This window comes from Pseudonaja textilis, chromosome 3, assembly GCF_049901715.1.
Source record: "Pseudonaja textilis isolate UNSWEBS1 chromosome 3, rPseTex1.2, whole genome shotgun sequence".
NCBI classification, from domain to species: Eukaryota; Metazoa; Chordata; class Lepidosauria; order Squamata; family Elapidae; genus Pseudonaja; species Pseudonaja textilis.
The window spans coordinates 137,913,033-137,929,336 of NC_141992.1; the positions used below are offsets into that span (position 1 = coordinate 137,913,033).

At 38.6% G+C, this 16,304-nt stretch overlaps 2 protein-coding genes across 5 annotated transcripts in view; one reads left to right on the plus strand and one right to left on the minus strand.

Moving 5' to 3' along the window:
* Positions 1–905: 905 nt before the first annotated feature.
* On the minus strand, positions 906–15,591 carry TPMT (thiopurine S-methyltransferase). The gene is made up of 9 exons (XM_087930939.1): positions 15,471–15,591; positions 12,771–12,922; positions 10,983–11,075; positions 8,802–8,934; positions 8,079–8,131; positions 6,563–6,637; positions 4,816–4,901; positions 3,246–3,290; positions 906–1,237 (listed from the first exon to the last, which is right to left on the minus strand). Exons 2-9 carry the CDS (start codon positions 12,908–12,910, stop codon positions 1,116–1,118), a joined length of 747 nt encoding a protein of 248 aa, XP_087787065.1. The 5' UTR covers positions 12,911–12,922; positions 15,471–15,591; the 3' UTR covers positions 906–1,115.
* KDM1B (lysine demethylase 1B) overlaps positions 15,584–16,304 on the plus strand; it is a 33,233-nt gene continuing 32,512 nt past the window's right edge. The window contains exon 1 of one of the 4 annotated variants that reach the window (XM_087930937.1): positions 15,584–15,731. The gene's annotated coding sequence lies outside the window, so the exon portion shown is untranslated. The remainder of the gene's footprint in view (positions 15,732–16,304) is intronic. The other 3 variants (XM_026699531.2, XM_026699532.2, XM_087930935.1) reach the window with 3 other exon arrangements.

Sequence of the window (16,304 nt, forward strand, 5' to 3'; positions counted from 1 at the left end):
TATAGTTGTAAATATTTTACAATTGGCATTTAATAATGATATTGGCCTATAATTTTGAATGTTTGTTGTCTATACCCTCTTTTTGTATTAAAGAGATGTACGTCTCCCTCTACGAGTCCGATTATTTTGCTTCCATCAATACCTCAATAAAAGGCTGTGTGGTCGATCTCTAAATGGATGAGAGAATCCTCTAGATCTTTATTTAACTCTATCATCTTCTGATCCGCCAACTCCAATTTCTTCTCCGTCTGTTCCGTTCTTGTCTCCACAGCTTTTATTTTTTATTCGTTTTTTCTATCACCTGTTGAATTGAGCCCATTTTTTTCATCTAATTTGTGTATATCATTTTTCATTTCACCCATCTCTGTTTTCATTTTACTGTGGTTTTTGGACATTGTTTCTTGAAGTTTAATCATTGTTTCTTGAATTGCTAAAAGGGTTGTTTGCATATTTGGTGCATTTGATGTTGTACTTTGTTTTTCTATGGTAAGCATCCCTTCAATTGATCTTTGTGTTGCTGGATAAGCAATTGACATTGATGGGTTTGCTGTTTTTTTCCCGCAGCCTTCAGTGTTGTTGTAGTGATACTTGTCATTTCTTTTAAGATTTTGTTTTCTGTTCTTTCAAAATTTTATAAACGTTATCCCAAATTAACATCCAGTAATTTAAATATTATTTTTAGATTTTGATTTGTACTTAACTTTGTTCTCCATCCACAATTCTCCATAATTATGCTCCCTCTAGTTTCTCTCTTTTCAATATTCAACCTATCACCTTTTGCTCACCTCTTAATCGCCGTTCTAAATCCTTTTCCCAAAGATCCAAATTTATTAATAAGATATACACTTATGATACACTTTGTAGAACAATAAATTCTCTACATTATTTCTCACTATACGTTGATATATAATTATTAATATTTAATATAGTATTTAATCTAAGAAAAATATAAGGCACACTCATTATCCACTCTAATATCCAAATTTCAAGAAAATTATTCTCAGAGATATTGATAATCGAAGAAAGTATCTGAAGAATGATCAATCCTCAGACCAGAAACATGGTGTCTGGCAACCAAGTAGTTCTTCTCATCCTCCGAGGGGTAGGTCTAGGAATCATCTTGGTTCTTTCAATGTAATCAGGTATAAAACCTCCCATAAATAATCTAAACCCCACTTCTTATGTCGCTCTTCTAAACTATAGACTTTTTCAAGACAATGAATGTCGCAGTCTTTTCCTGGGAAGAAAGAGAGAGAGAGAAAAAATGTCTTTTAATGGTTTTAACAACGCTCATTATCCTTCGGATTTTGCATAAACCATTGTTTCCCCTCCTGTTACACATTATAAATGCCTCATATGGGAATAAGTGCTTATTTTTAATAACTCTTATCAAAATAGGAATCCTGAGTTTATATGCTGCTATGATAAAATTGCTTTAATGTGCTCTCATCTAATGGTTTAATTAATAGGGAGGCTTTTAATAGGTTTTGTAATATTGTTATATGATGGTGAAACTATTTCCTCTGCATGCTTTTGAGCTAAAAAAAAACCTGAATGAAAGACTATGAATGCAGCCAGGCAGCCATAGCAAATAATGGCAAGAGTAAGAAAAAAAATTGTGTGCATTTATACTGGGATGTTATTTCTAAAAATTGGACTCAGAGGTAGCCTACCAACAGGGGACAGCCCCTCCATAAATGGAAGGCATTTTCCAACTAAAACAAGAGTCTTGCATGAGAAATGAGAATTTAAAAACAATGCTGTGCTCCTCTTACCACTGTGCATGCAAAAAAAGAAAAACCTTGGGCAATCTCCCAAAATTCATGCCACACAAAGGACTTGCCCAGTATTTTGAGATACACACTAGTAGAAGGAGCTGCACCATCTCAATTAACCAGTGGAACAGCTTGCCGTCAGTTGTGGATACTCCATCACTAGAGCTTTTAAAGAAGAGACTGGACAGCCACTTGTCTGAAATGTTATAGGGCTTCCTGCTTGAACAGGGGGTGGGGTGGACTAGAAGACCTTCAAGGTCCCTTCTGACTCTTGTTATTCTGTTCTGATCCCTTATGGACCACGTTTGCTGCCAACTTCCAACTTCCCAAGTTCTCACAGTGAGCTTTGCTCAATATGTCATGAGGCATATTGACACAAGGCTAGGACAAATAGGAGGCATTCTTTACTGTCCTTTGTACAGCTTTCTCCAAGCACAAGGCCATGACAACAAGAATGTTTTCCACTGGCATCACTCTGGACCCAACTAGCTTGAAGCAGTGTAAAGAAATGAGTCATTTCCATGTGGCACAGACGAGATAATAGAACTGGATATGGATTGAGATAAAAACAAAATGTCCCTGTCCTAGGTCTGCAAAGTAGATTTTGCCCAAAGTAATTAGGAAAGGTGAACACAAAGGGGTGTTAGATTTATAGTACAACTCTGGGATCTAAAAAGAGTTAGAATAAACCCAAGAATCTAGATTGAATTACTAGAACTCCGCATGGAAAGTAACCTTGAACTGGAAGATACAGTATCCGTTCGCTAGATGTGCATATTCAAGTTTCTTTTTTTCGTAGCAGAAAAAATTGGCAGAAATAGATTGAGGTCGTTGATATTTATCCTGTGCTTTTGTTTGTTTTTTTGGATTGCATGTCTCTAGATTCAGTTTAGGAAATAAACGTTCCTACATAATATCCCTGCCTATTTTCAATATAGGAAATGCTGCATCTGTTTTTAAACAATAGCTCCCATGCGTTACCAAAACAGGTCAGAGAAATAACCCTGAGTAGTTGACCTCCAAACAGGACAATCTTTTGCACACACAGAGAGAAAGATTCTTCATATAAGCAAATGTGCACGCACATCAGCAGAATGCATTATTTGATGTACACCTTCTATTTCAAAGACCTCAATTTAGAGAATTTGCATGCAATGGAAAAATGTTTCATAGTATTGAGCGTTTTGTCTATTCAATCTAGATTTTTTTTGGTGCAAATGATGCCCTTTACATTGATTATGCAAGTAATATAAGTTGACACAAATGCCACTCATTTAGATTTATGAGACATTAGGATGTAACAGCACCCCCTTCCACAGGTACCATATTAATGTACTGGCTTAGGGGCCAGTTGACATGGCTCTGATCCCTCCTAGTCTATGAAAATAAGTATTTTCACTCCTGAAGAGGGCAAGTACCACTGTAAAGCACATTTGGGCACAGGTTAAAGCTTATTTTTCATTGACGCACCAAATAAACTTTTCACGTCTGAATCAGCAACATAGAATGGTGGCCCTACAACAGAAATGATGGAGTTAGAAATCCAGAAATTAAAGAAAACCCAGCTAAAGCCCTAAGTGTTCACTTTTAAGAAATGAGAATTCGGGGATTTACTTAGTTTAATGTCAATTCAAGTCAGTAACAGTTTATTTATATTTTGAAAAGTAGATGAATGGCAGTAGAAATGTAACGGGGGGGAAAGGAGTCACTTGAGAAACGTTATGCAATGGCTTGCTCTTGATATCTAAAACTGTACTCCCAGTTTTAGTTCTGAATTGAATGTTATAAAATTATGGCAGACTCCTAGAATAGTAGATTTTAAAAAATCTGAATTGCCATTGCCATACCCTAGAGCAGGGGTGTCCAACCTTTCACCTTCCCTGGGCCACATTAGAAGATGAAAATTTGGTTTGGGCGCACATAAAATAAAATAACAGTAATAATACCTGATCATCCAAAAACCCATAGAAAACATAGTTAACATATTAAATTTATTTGGAAATGAAGTTAGTGAGATGTTTTTATTATTAATTATTTATTAAAAATTGTTTATTTTTTATCACAGTTTTTTTATCACGGTTTTTTTTATCATGGTTTATTTTCCGCCAAATTTTGGGGGGGGAGAAAGCTCGCCGCCTCGCGCCTACCTCTCCTCCTGCAAATGGCCTGGCTGGATGAGGCAGGACTGGAAGGCAGAAGCAGCAGCAGCGGCGGGGGCAGAAGCAGCGGCGGGGTCAGAAGCGGAGGTGGCAGGGGCAAATGCGGCAGCGATGGCAGGGGCAGAAGTGGCAGCGGGGGCAGAAGCGGCGGGGGCAGAAGCGGCGGCGATGGCGGTGGTGGCAACAGCAGGAGGTGGCGCTCTGATGGCGCCTGCTTTTTCTGTTGCTGCTTGGCCTGGCGCTCGCCTCGCCCTGCCTCGCGCCTGCTTCTCCTCCTCCTCCTCACTGGCTCTGGCACAAAGGTTGGGGTGGGCACTGGGCCGCATTACAAGGTGACCTGGGCACGCATGCCCCTTGGGCCGCAGGTTGGACAAGCCTGCCCTAGAGAGTCATGAATATTTGATTGTTCATTATACAATATTATATTGTTATACATTAGTAGTCTGGTTTCTTTTTATGATACTTAGCACTAAATCGTGTCTTTAAATGGGTTTTTTAAAAATAAATTATCACGGTTGCCTAGTTTAAAAACATGAAAAAGATGCAAATCACTGAATAAATACAGTAAAAAGTATTGGCAAGTATTAGAAAGGATTTCAGACCAACATTAACTGAGGGACCCTATCTGTTTAGCCTTCCCTCTAATCATCCTAGACTAGTCTCTCAACCTGGGCTACTTTAAGATGGGTGGACTTCAACTCCCAGAATTCCCCTTGCTGGCTGGAGAATTCTGGGAATTGAAGTCCGCCCATATTAAGTCACTGAACTTGAGAAACACTGTGTCAGACCAATCCCACACTAATCTTAAGACCTTATGTCCAATTACAAAGCATGTAAGATTCTCCCAATATCTAGCTGAGACTTTAGTCCCAATTTCTTACCTTTGTGTTTCCTTGCATCATACAACAAAGTAACAAGAAGGCAACGACACATTCTGTTCATTAGTGATAGTATCAACTGGGCATAGCTAAAAGGAAAGAGCAAGAAACACATACTTTATTAGATATTTTATTACAAAGAAGGAATTGAAAAATGCAGAACATGAGAAAAGTTGGATTCACACAACATGATGAGCTATGATTCTTAAACTTTTTTAAAGTAACAATTGGAGTTGATGCAGAAAATTGTCTTGCTAACCATGCTAAAGCACAACTGACTTACTGAAAAGGTTTGTTCCCTATAATTATGCCAAGCAAAACTATGCTGCAGCTTAGTGTGAAACAACACAGCTGCTGCTGCTGCTTCCTAAGAGTTGAAGGAGACATACACCAAGCGTCCATTTTATCTCCGCAACAATCCTGTGAGGTAGGTTGTGGCATATGAATACACATTGTGGCAATTTGAGGCGCATTAACCACAACAGCACACTGGATCTCAGTCATGTATATGGGTCTGGAGGAGGAGAAGGAGCAGGGTGTTACTTAAATTTTCAGGTTCAGGCTTTATACGGTCTGGGTTTGTGTGCTATAACACAGCATATTTTGTTTAGTCTGACATACACAAAATATATGTATTTAAACTCCTGCTTATGCCATAGTAGATCCATGCTCTACTTACAGAAGAGCCTACTCAGTCAGCCTTAACTAAGATCAAGTTTGGGAAAAGGAGGACTACAGATTAACTTAAAAATAGTTCATTCAGTGACCATTTGAAGTCACAACGGGCCTGAAAAAAGTGACTTATGACCGTTTTTCAAACTTACGCGATCATCGCAGTAATGCTATGGTCATGTTGTCAAACTTCAGACATTTGGCAACTGGCTCATGCTTACGATGGTTGCAGTGTCCTAGAGTCACCTTTTGACAAGCAAAGTCAGATTCACCTAACAACCATGTTACCGACTTAACAAGTGCAGCGATTCACTTGTGGCAAGAAAGGTTGTAAAACGGGGCAAAACTCACTTAACAAATGTCTCACTTAGCAGCAGAAATGCTGGGCAGAGTTGTGGTCGTAAGTCGAGGACTACCTATACTCAGCCTGACAAGTGTCTAGAGAAGGCACAGATCACAGTTTGTATATATCAACCCATATCTCCAGAAGGAAGTAACATCATCCAAGGTGGTTAAGAATTAAATTTTAAAAAGCAAAATGCTCCAAAAGTCCAGATGTGAGCAATACCCAATACAAGGGCTAAAAGGATAATGAAACAATTGTGGAGAAAAGAATCAATGAATTGTAGAGAAGCTATCTTGGATACCATGTTGTTCTGATGGGAAACCAACCCTGAAGCAAACAATTACATTAGCAAAGCGCGATGGCTCTCTCAGAATATTTGGTCCATTGCACTAACTTACAGCATTGCAACTCCTATGGGGGCAATGCTACACCAGGAGTTGTCAGTAGAAGAGAAATAAAGTATTTGACTACTGCTGTCATTCAAGCCTAACCATACCTTACATATTACCTGTGACAGCGCGGTTGTGATTTAAATGTAATGACCTTGTCATGTCAGTATCCCAATAATTATTTCATCTAATATTGCAAAAGTTATTCAGTAAAGGTATCCCCAATACAGAATGACTGGAGCAAGTTAATCATTCGGGAAGAAAGAACAATTTCCTGGCAGCACTCCACAAGCAACACTGTAGTTCCTAACATGAACATAAAATGCAGTTCCCAGTTACTGACCGTTCTCTCTCAGAAGGGTTAACGGCTACTAGAGAACCTCTGTCCCAAATCCCATCAAAATAACCAGTGACAGAGCTACAGGGTGGGAGAGAGAAAAATAACATCAAACATAGTAAGTAGTATTTTTAGTCATACCAGAAAAGCAATGTTGCATTAGAAAAAACAAAACACGCACACACAGAAGACAAAGGTTTTAAAATCCACATGAGCAAGAAACAGAAACAGCTTTGATATGGATGCTGAAAGGTTTACAGAACTAGGGAGAATGTATTTTATTGCAATAGCACTTACACTTATATACCACTTTATAGTGCTTTACAGAACTCTCTAAGCGGTTTACAGAGTCAGCATATTTCCCCCCAATAATTTGGGTCCTCATTTTACCCATCTCGGAAGGATGGAAGGCTGAGTCAACCTGGAGCCTGGTGAGATTTGAACTGCCAAATTTAGGCAGCTGGCTGCAGCAGAAGTAGCTTGCAGTACTGCACTCTAACCACTGTGCCACCGAGGCTCCCTATATAATGTAATATATAATATATAATATGCTTGATATGGTCCAAGAATCAGAAAATGAATTGATATAATAGTTTCCTTTGCACATAATGCTAAGCTATAATATGATGCGTTCATTCTGATTTAGGATTATTTGTGAACATTATGACATATTCCAAAGCACTTACAAAAGTCCCAATTGGTATCCAGGAAATCCTCACTAAGTTTTCTCAAAAATTCCCAAACTCTTCCAAGATCACTAGATCTTATAAAATGTCAATATTCTTGCATGAGACCTTATGATGCAAGCAACAAAGTATTAGGAGATACTGAGTTTTGGGCCATTTTAAAATATTTTAAAATATTTTAGAGGCCTGTACCATTACACAATACGGGTAGTTCTCGACTTACAACAGTTCCTTTAGTGACTGCTAAAAGTTACAACGGCACTGAAAAAAGTGACTTATGACAATTTTTCACACTTATAACTGTTGTAGCATTCCCCATGGTCACATGATCAAAATTCAGATGCTTGGCAACTGACTCATATTTATGACGACTGCAGTGTCCCGGAGTCATGTGATCACTTTTCACGACTGTTTTACAAGCAAAGTCAAGGGAGAAGCCAGATTCATTTCACAACCATGTTACTAACTTAATAGCTGCAGTGATTCACTTAACAACTTTGGCAGGAACAATTGTAAAATAGAGTAAAACTCATTTAACAAATGACTTGCTTAGCAACATACATTTTGGGCTCAATTGTGGTTGTAAGTCAAGGGTTGCCTGTATTATGTTACAGTACTCAGTGCATAAGATGATGATTGATCCCTGGGTTTGTTTTATACGTGTGAGCTTAGCCAATGTCTATTTTCATGGCATGAAAAGCTCATTACCCATCATATACATACCTGAACCAGAGTAAAATTTCCCATAGATGCTACCTATGCTGCTTAACAGGTAGAGTTGAAAGCCATCAAATGTGTTAAATGTGTGGAAAGACTCAGTATTAATTTCTTCTTACCTGGTTAAATCATATAGATTGCAACAATATAAACAAATATTCAGAGATGTGCACTGCAATGAAAAATAAATTAAAAAAAGATAAAGCAACAAAACCATAATTAACATTTTTAACATCTAAACATTCTATCTTATTTTATTATTAGTTGTATTTTCTTAGTGGTAATGCTATACTATTTTTATAGGAATAAAACAAAAGTAAGCATTAAAATAATTCAGCATTGATGTAATAAAAGCAGTAACGTTTTAATTTTCATTTAAGATGAGTTTTAATATAAATGTGTATATGTATATATTGTATATAATGCTTAAAAATAGTGAAATATCTAGCTTTAAACATTTCAGTTTAAATAAAGGAACTTCAGAAGAATAATCAGGGATGAAGTTTACAGTTTTCATCAAGGAGTTCACTTCTATCATCAAGGCATTCTATTCTTTCAATAAATTACAGATTTTAATTCCACTTTCATGATTAATGCCCTAATGCTATGAATTACCTACTATGCTACTTTTGGAATAATCAATATCATTACTTCATTACATGTATTTTAATGATGCCCAATCTTCATTGTTGCCATTTTAATTCACGGTTTGCACAAATCCATATTTTAAATCAATAAACAGAGACGTATCTACTTTGAGCCACTGATAAAACTTTTAGCCTAAGCTGCACAAATAAACATAATTACATAATTACAAAGAAAACAGAGGGTTCGATACATACCTTCAATAATTTAGCTCCAGGGATTTCTGGAACTATTTCTTCTGAAAATGAAAGATTTTGTTCTGTGAAAAAGTCCTTCAATGCACTTTCACTAATTTCCACACCAACCACATGGTGTCCCATGTCAGCTAACCTATACAGAACAATAAAACATGCCAAGTTTACTCATATGTCACTCAGGTGTTTTTTTAAACAATAAAAGAAGATAAATCAAAGTCCTCTCTGTGTTAGTGGGAAACTACATATTATAACAATCAGGATATCGTCTGTGGAAAATTCCATTTCTTTAAAGCAAATAAAACTTTGAACTGAAGAAACCAAACCAAGAATGTAAGAAACAGCACTGAATGCTTTGTTCTACTTTTTGGTAAGACTTTTTAACCTGCTAAACATCAACGGTATTTCCCCCCCATTAAGTTAAAAGCATGGGGTGCCTTCCTCCCCCCCCTTTTTTTTCAATAATGATGTAATAAAATTGGAATATCAAGATGTAGATACGTGGAGTACAGCATCTGCTTTGAATGTAAAACTGGTCTACATTATAAACTTACATTTTAACAGTTTATTGCTACATTGATTAAATTCACTCAGATTGTGGGACCTTGATAAACTGGGAACATTTGATGAAACATGGCATCATAAACCATCAGTGCACTGATGTAATGAATGAGATTCGCCCGCTTCCCCCATTTTGTTCAAAATGGGGCACAGCCCAAATTACATTGATTCCTTTGGTGACTATCCATCAGACTTAGAAAAATCCATTTTGATAGTAGCATTTTTGTGAACAACATAAAGATGTTACTACTATAATATGTTAAAAAGTATGTGCATCCAAATGGGTTGCGTTACAAACGGGAAAACCTTCATATTTTATTGATTATTCTTGGAGCAGGAAGCGATTACCGTTCCAGATGTTGTTGGGATATTAAGCTTAGGAACGTAGGAACTACAGGTTGCCCTCGACATACAACCCCAATTGTGCCCAAAATTTCCATTGCTAACTAGGACAGTTGTTAAGTGAATTTTGACCCATTTTATAACATAGTTAACTGAATCATTGCAGCTGTTAAGTGAGTAACACGGTTAAGTGAATCTGGCTTCCTCACTGACGTTGTTTTTCAGAAGGTTGCAAAAGGTGACCCTGGGACACCGCGACTTAAAAAAAATACATGCCAGTTGCCAAGCAGATAAATTTTGATCATGTGACCATGGGGATGCAACAATGGTCGTAAGTGTGAAAGAGTCATAAACCACTCTTTTCAGTGCCTTCGTAATTTAGAACATCACTAAACAAATGGTTGTAAGTCAAGACTTCATGTATAATTGAGCAATATCTAGACAGTTGCATGTTTTTCAGCCTCAGCCTATTCTAATCATAACTCTCTATTGAGTGTCACTCTCAGTTAACGTCTCTGGCTGACTGTAAAGGGTCTAACTGATTATTAGAGTCTTGGCACAGCTTCTGCTTGTTTTAACAGACAATGGCTTGTCTCAATAAATTGATTCAGCTATAAAGGGAGACTTTTTAAATTGGATTTAAGATTAAATTGTTTAAATCCTAATCCATATTCACAACTAGACAGTCTTCAGGTGGTTTGGATTCCAGCTCCATGTGTCCCAGCTGGTCCATTAATGTTTGTGGATGATGGATGCTAAAGTCCAAAGCTCTGGAGGATGGCATGTTCAAGAAAGCTGGCTCATTTCTCAGCTTGAGAAGAATGGTTTTGCAAGGTGAAGATTTTGAAATGCACAATGCACAAGCTAGAACTTGTTGGTATCTCAGTACTCATCATCAATTGATTTTGGAAGGCATAATGAGACCCAAAAACGATGAGCACCAAACAACTTTTTCCCATAAGGAATAATGTAGTGAGTCACAAGGAGCTTGCACCAACAAGTTCTAGCTTGTGCATTGAGTACCAGACAAGCAATGAGTACAGGAAAAATTATTGTGTCAAAATGCATTGAGGACCAAATTTAATAAGTTTCAAGGTACCATTATACATGGCTTAAGTTTACCTAGTGAAGGAGAATTATCACACAGCTGAAAATACATGAGGGACTCAGCAAAATTATCCAATCTTTTCCCCCATGTTTTATTAGTTGTTATTTGTTTATATCCATGAAGTAGTATAACATAATCTAGATAAAACTGAAATGATCTGATGAATCATTTACCATTTCATTTCAACAGCTTTCCCGCAAAGTGGAAAAAATATTCTTAATTCCTTCCTGCCATTGACAAAAATATCCAAGTATTTCTTCAGGAACCTGGGGAGAAAAAGAGAAAAGTAAATGTTATTTTTTTTAAAGAACATACAGCAACACTCAGGTTCTTATAGAACCAATTAATAATTTGTAAAATACCAATTCAAATAGTGAGCTTTCTTCAGCATGACCTGAAGGGCTACACATTAACAAAAGCTGAAGGCAGTCAACCAGGGAAAGCGCTTGAAAACAACAAGATGAAGACTGAATATAGAAAAGAAACAATTGCAAAGCAGTTTGTTATTTGGAAGAACAAGTAAATGTATGGTCAATACTTGAAGGATATAGAAGGAAAACTTATTTTAAAACCCACATGGAGTTGGTTAAGATCAAGAGTCTTAAAGAAAGAAACTGAAGGCTTTATTTTACCAGCTCAAGAACAAGAATTGCCAGTTAATTGGCATGAAGGGGAAAATTGTAATAAAAAGGATGAACGAATTGACTATTTGATCAGTGGGCTGAAGCCAAATTCACAGACTGACTATAAACAGCATCGTGATTGAGTTGCCAGAATTATTCATTGGAAACTTTTGGCAGAGGTATGGATTGGAATATGTTAAAATTATTGGGACCATCAAGTTCAGAAGATTTGGAAAATGAGCAGGTTGAGATCTTATAGGATTTTAAGATACAAACAAACAGGCATCTTGTTCATAACAGGCTTGATATAACAGTTGTTGAAAAGAAAACAAAAATCTGATTCATTGATGTTCCAGATGATGCTAGGATTGAGGAAAAACAACAGGAAACAATTACAAAATATATCAGAACTTGCAGATCAAAGCTGAATGCTTAGGGAAAAAGAAATCCATTGTTACACCAATAGCGATTGGAACCCTTGGAACAATACCTAAAGGACTTCCTTGATATCTGGAAATATTGAATTTATCAGACCTGAACACATTTACCCTATGATTCTGCAAAGCAAAATAATTAACTCTCCTGAATTAATAGTCCTCAAAATATATTTCCATGGCTATGAGTGTTAATAAAACTTTTGTGATCATAAGCATGGCATGGAGGGAGAGATGGAAAGAGGGGAAAAGGGAAAAAAAAATCTGCCCTAGTGTACTAGTACCATATACCAAGGTGTTGCTCAGGGACATCTCTAGACTCTTCTATACTGCATATAGCAGTACCTTGGTACTCAACTGCTTTGAAACTTATCGAATGTGATACTCAATGCATTTTGACGTGCAAATCTTGTCCTGGTACTCATCATTTGTTAGGTACTCAATGCACAAGCTAGAATTTGTTGGTGTTGGCTAACTTGGGAGTCAGTATATTATTCCTTATGGGAAAATTTTTTTGGTGTTCATAATTTTTAGTACTCATTGCACCTCCCGGAACCAATTAATGGTGAATACTGAGGTGCCACTGTATAAAAATGCAATAAACAGAAGCGAATGTGCTAAAGTAAAAAAAAAATATAGTGACAGTATCACTTTTATTTCAAGAATATCTCTGAGCCCAAAATGGCTCCGTAAACCTAATTGGTGACTGCAGCTCAATCAAAAGAAAAAATGGCAAAATATGAAGTGGCATTTCAAAAGAGGTCATATGCCCCTTGGCAGCTATGCTGTGAATGAGCCAGGCCTCTTTCAGACATTTTGCAAAGTAGCAATGTTTTTTCTTTTTTTAAATAAAGTGATTATCAGCTGAAAGTCAAGAGGATTCCTTGGCTAGCAGAATACTTACTGATGTTCTTCCTTTTTATGAAATCCAATATTGTTTGTTTCCCAGCAATTTAGCCAGTCTTTTTCGGTCATCACTCGATCCCACTGTAACTCTGGATCATCACGATCTTCATTTCTAGAGGAGCTGGAGGAATTTTCCATGGTCCAGACAACCTTTGTACAGTTTGACATATTCAAAAACTATCCGTGAATTATTCCTTTAAAAAACCTTTTTCTACATTCATAAGATAAAGGGTTTTACACCCTCAGGCTAAAAACCATTTTTAAAACAACAGTGCAACATATGCAGAGAGCTACTATTTGCGGAAATAGCTATTTAAAGAATTATATTTGGCTTTCCTCGTAGTTCATTCCACAGCATAGATCCAATAACATACAGGTTTGCTGATTCCCTAAATAAGTGAAAGTAGTGTGTGTATGAGGGAGGGAGGGAAGAAAGAGCATGAATTATGGTTATGTTAATGAATGTCTGCAAGACAGGGAAAGGACAAAGGGCAGAATGGTGTTCTCTGAGTTGCAATCATCATGATGATTCACTTCAGCATGATTTCTAACCCCAAATATGTTACAAAAAAAAATGCTACCACACTGCTACCAGACCCACAACAAATTTCATAGCATCCTAAATCCTAAATTGATTCAAAATTCTCCTTGCTCATTTGAATAGTGAAGACAGTTTCAAGTAACGGCTTCCCAATTTCCTGATTTGTTTAAAGCACATATCCACCATATCTATTGCCTAATTTTCAGCTGTTTCCTTGGGTGGCTTCCTACTTCCCATAGATGTGTTTTCCTAACTGACATTAAAGAGATAGATGTCAGCCACTACTTTCCTGGGTTCTTTTCTAATTTAAGGTCCCGGTGATGGAAGATTACTCTTTTAGAATATCCAGAAAGTTCAGATAGAACGATGTGGCGAAAGTTCACTGGGCTTGTTTCAAAACCGTGGCAGTCTTTCAATATTTTTTGTAGAACAAACTATCTGAAAACCCATCTCTGCCTGTGTGATTCCCTTCATTATTTAAAACATTCCCATGGGTCTTTTTTTTCTTTAGTTTTGGAGAAGATGTTAAACTTCTTTTCAAATGCTGCTTTGTCCAGCACATTAAAATATACTGGTCGTACCCTCCAACGTTCAGGTTGGTTTTTTTCCTGCTGTTAGATGTTTTATTGATTCATCTGTTACAAAGCTGAAGAGCCAGCACTGTCCGAAGACATCTCCATGGTCATGTGACTGGCATGACTAAACACCAAAGGCACACAGAATGCTGTTATCTTCCTACCAAAGTGGTCCCTATTTTTCTACTTGCATTTTTACGTGCTTTTGAACTGCTAGGTTGGCAGAAGCTGGACAGGTAAAGGGAGCTCACTCTATTATGTGGTGCTAGGGATTCAAACTGCCAAACTGCTGACCTGTCCGATCGACAAGCTCAGCATCTTAGCCACTGAACAACCGTGTCCCCTTACCATTTCTAAAGTTTTAAAACTGAAAGCTGCATTTGGGCTCTAACGTTCCTGCAGTTGTATATCTCTTTCCGCTCAGAAGTAAAACTGAATGTTCATTGCATTTTCTAGCAAACTAGCAGTCACTGAATTGAAATCAAGCCAATGTAAGCCAGCATAGACTTCCTTGACTGGATCTAAATTCCTGAAGACTCCACTGAAACTTCAGTAAAAATTGACAAATTAGGGACGTTGTTTGCTATTGCTTTCTTCCAAGCCATTTTCCTTCTTCCCTAAAATCTTTTGGTGGTCGCCCATTCAAATACCGAACTTCAGCCAGGATCAACCAGATGCAGCCACACATTAAAATGAAAATACATCAGTTTGTCATTTTATTTTGATTGTTCACTGCATTGATTTCACTCTTATTGTACATTTCATATCAACTATCCTGCGTTTGTAGGAACACCAGGATAGTGTTCACTCAGGAGAGTCTATGGACATTCTCAGTCCAGATCAGGGTTGTCCAAAGGTGCTTTTCCAAGAGGCAACTCGATTTTCTTGGCTTTTACCTTGAAAATGTTTCACTTCTCATCCAAGTTCTGAACTGAAGAAGCTTCTTGGATGAGAAGCGAAATGTTTTCAAGGAAAAAAGACAAAAGTCCAGTTGCCTTTTGGAAAAGCAACTTTGGACAACTCTAAGCTAGATGATTGAGAACCTCCACAGACTATCCTGAATACCATCCTTGTGTTCCCACAAATGGAAAAGAAACCAGCCTAGAAATAAACGAGCGGCTTAGTTTGATTTGACGGCCTGCCTTTTCACCTCCTTCCCTCACCTAACGCTGATAATGTCTATGAAGATTCCCGGTCACCCAGATCATGGTTGTCGCAAAAGTGCTTTTTTTTTTTCCCCCAAGGGGCAACTGGACATTCATGTTTTTTTCCTTTGAAGACGTTTCGCTTCTCATCCAAGAAGCTTCTTGAGCTCTTCAGAAGCTTCTTGGATGAGAAGCGAAACGGAAAAACACACAGAAGGAAAAAAACACACAGAATGTCCAGTTGTCTCTGGAAAAAAAAGCACCTCTGGGATAACGCTGATAATGTTACCTAGTTTGGTCAAGAAACGTCTGCAAGAAAACCACCAAGGCACCAAGGACCCATCCCCCCCCCCCCCCCCCCGCTTCCCTCGGACCTGCAACCCGAGAAAAACAACAGCAGCCGGAACAAAGTGGCGGGAAACGACAACAACAGCAACCTGAGCGAAGAGGAAGCGGTGGTGGGGACGGGGCGGCAACAGGCGAAGCGCGGCTCAGCTCCTCCGGAGGCGCAGCTGCTGCAATGCGCGACGTCCCTTCTCCAGGCTGCGCGGCCGGCCGGGCGGAGAAAAGAGGAAGCGAGGGGCTGGCAACATTGTCTCCTCCCCTCGCCCGACACGCCCCGCGCTGAGACCAGCGGAAGCAGCTGCGGTGGAGCTGGGTGCTGGGTCGGCCGGCGGGAAGGTCTCTGGCTCGGAGGGGTAAGAGATCCAACGGGGATCCTACGGCTGGAGGAACCGAGGCGCCCGTTCCTTCTTGCGGTGGGGGAAGGGGAACGTTAAAGTGGCCCCGCTGAGGGTCTTTTGTGCTTTTCTTTGACCCGCGATCTCTCTCCTCCTCCTTCCTCCCCAAGCTGCATGTCCTCCGCAGGGGAATCCTCTGTTGCAAATATATATATATATAAATGTGTAGATCGGGGGCGTTTGTGCAAGAAAGGGGGGGGGGTTTGCTTCTTGCCTTGCAGATGCTGAATTTTGAAAGGGACTTCGCTCTGGTGACTGGAGCGCAGTTTCATTGCCGGGGCGCCACCTCCCCTCCCCTCCACACAGAGAGACAGACACATACCATGGGCAGAGCGTCTTTTCATTATTACAAGGGGCAGGGTGGAAAATAAAATAAAATAAAATACATTATAAAATAAATAAAACTCTACGAAGCTTCATCAGGATTAGGGGAAGACCAGAGGTGGGTAAGATTTCCAGGCCGGGTTTTTGTCTCCTTGGAGACAGTGAAGTGTTGAATTGGGGGGATCCAAAGAAGTGCTTCCCTTCTAG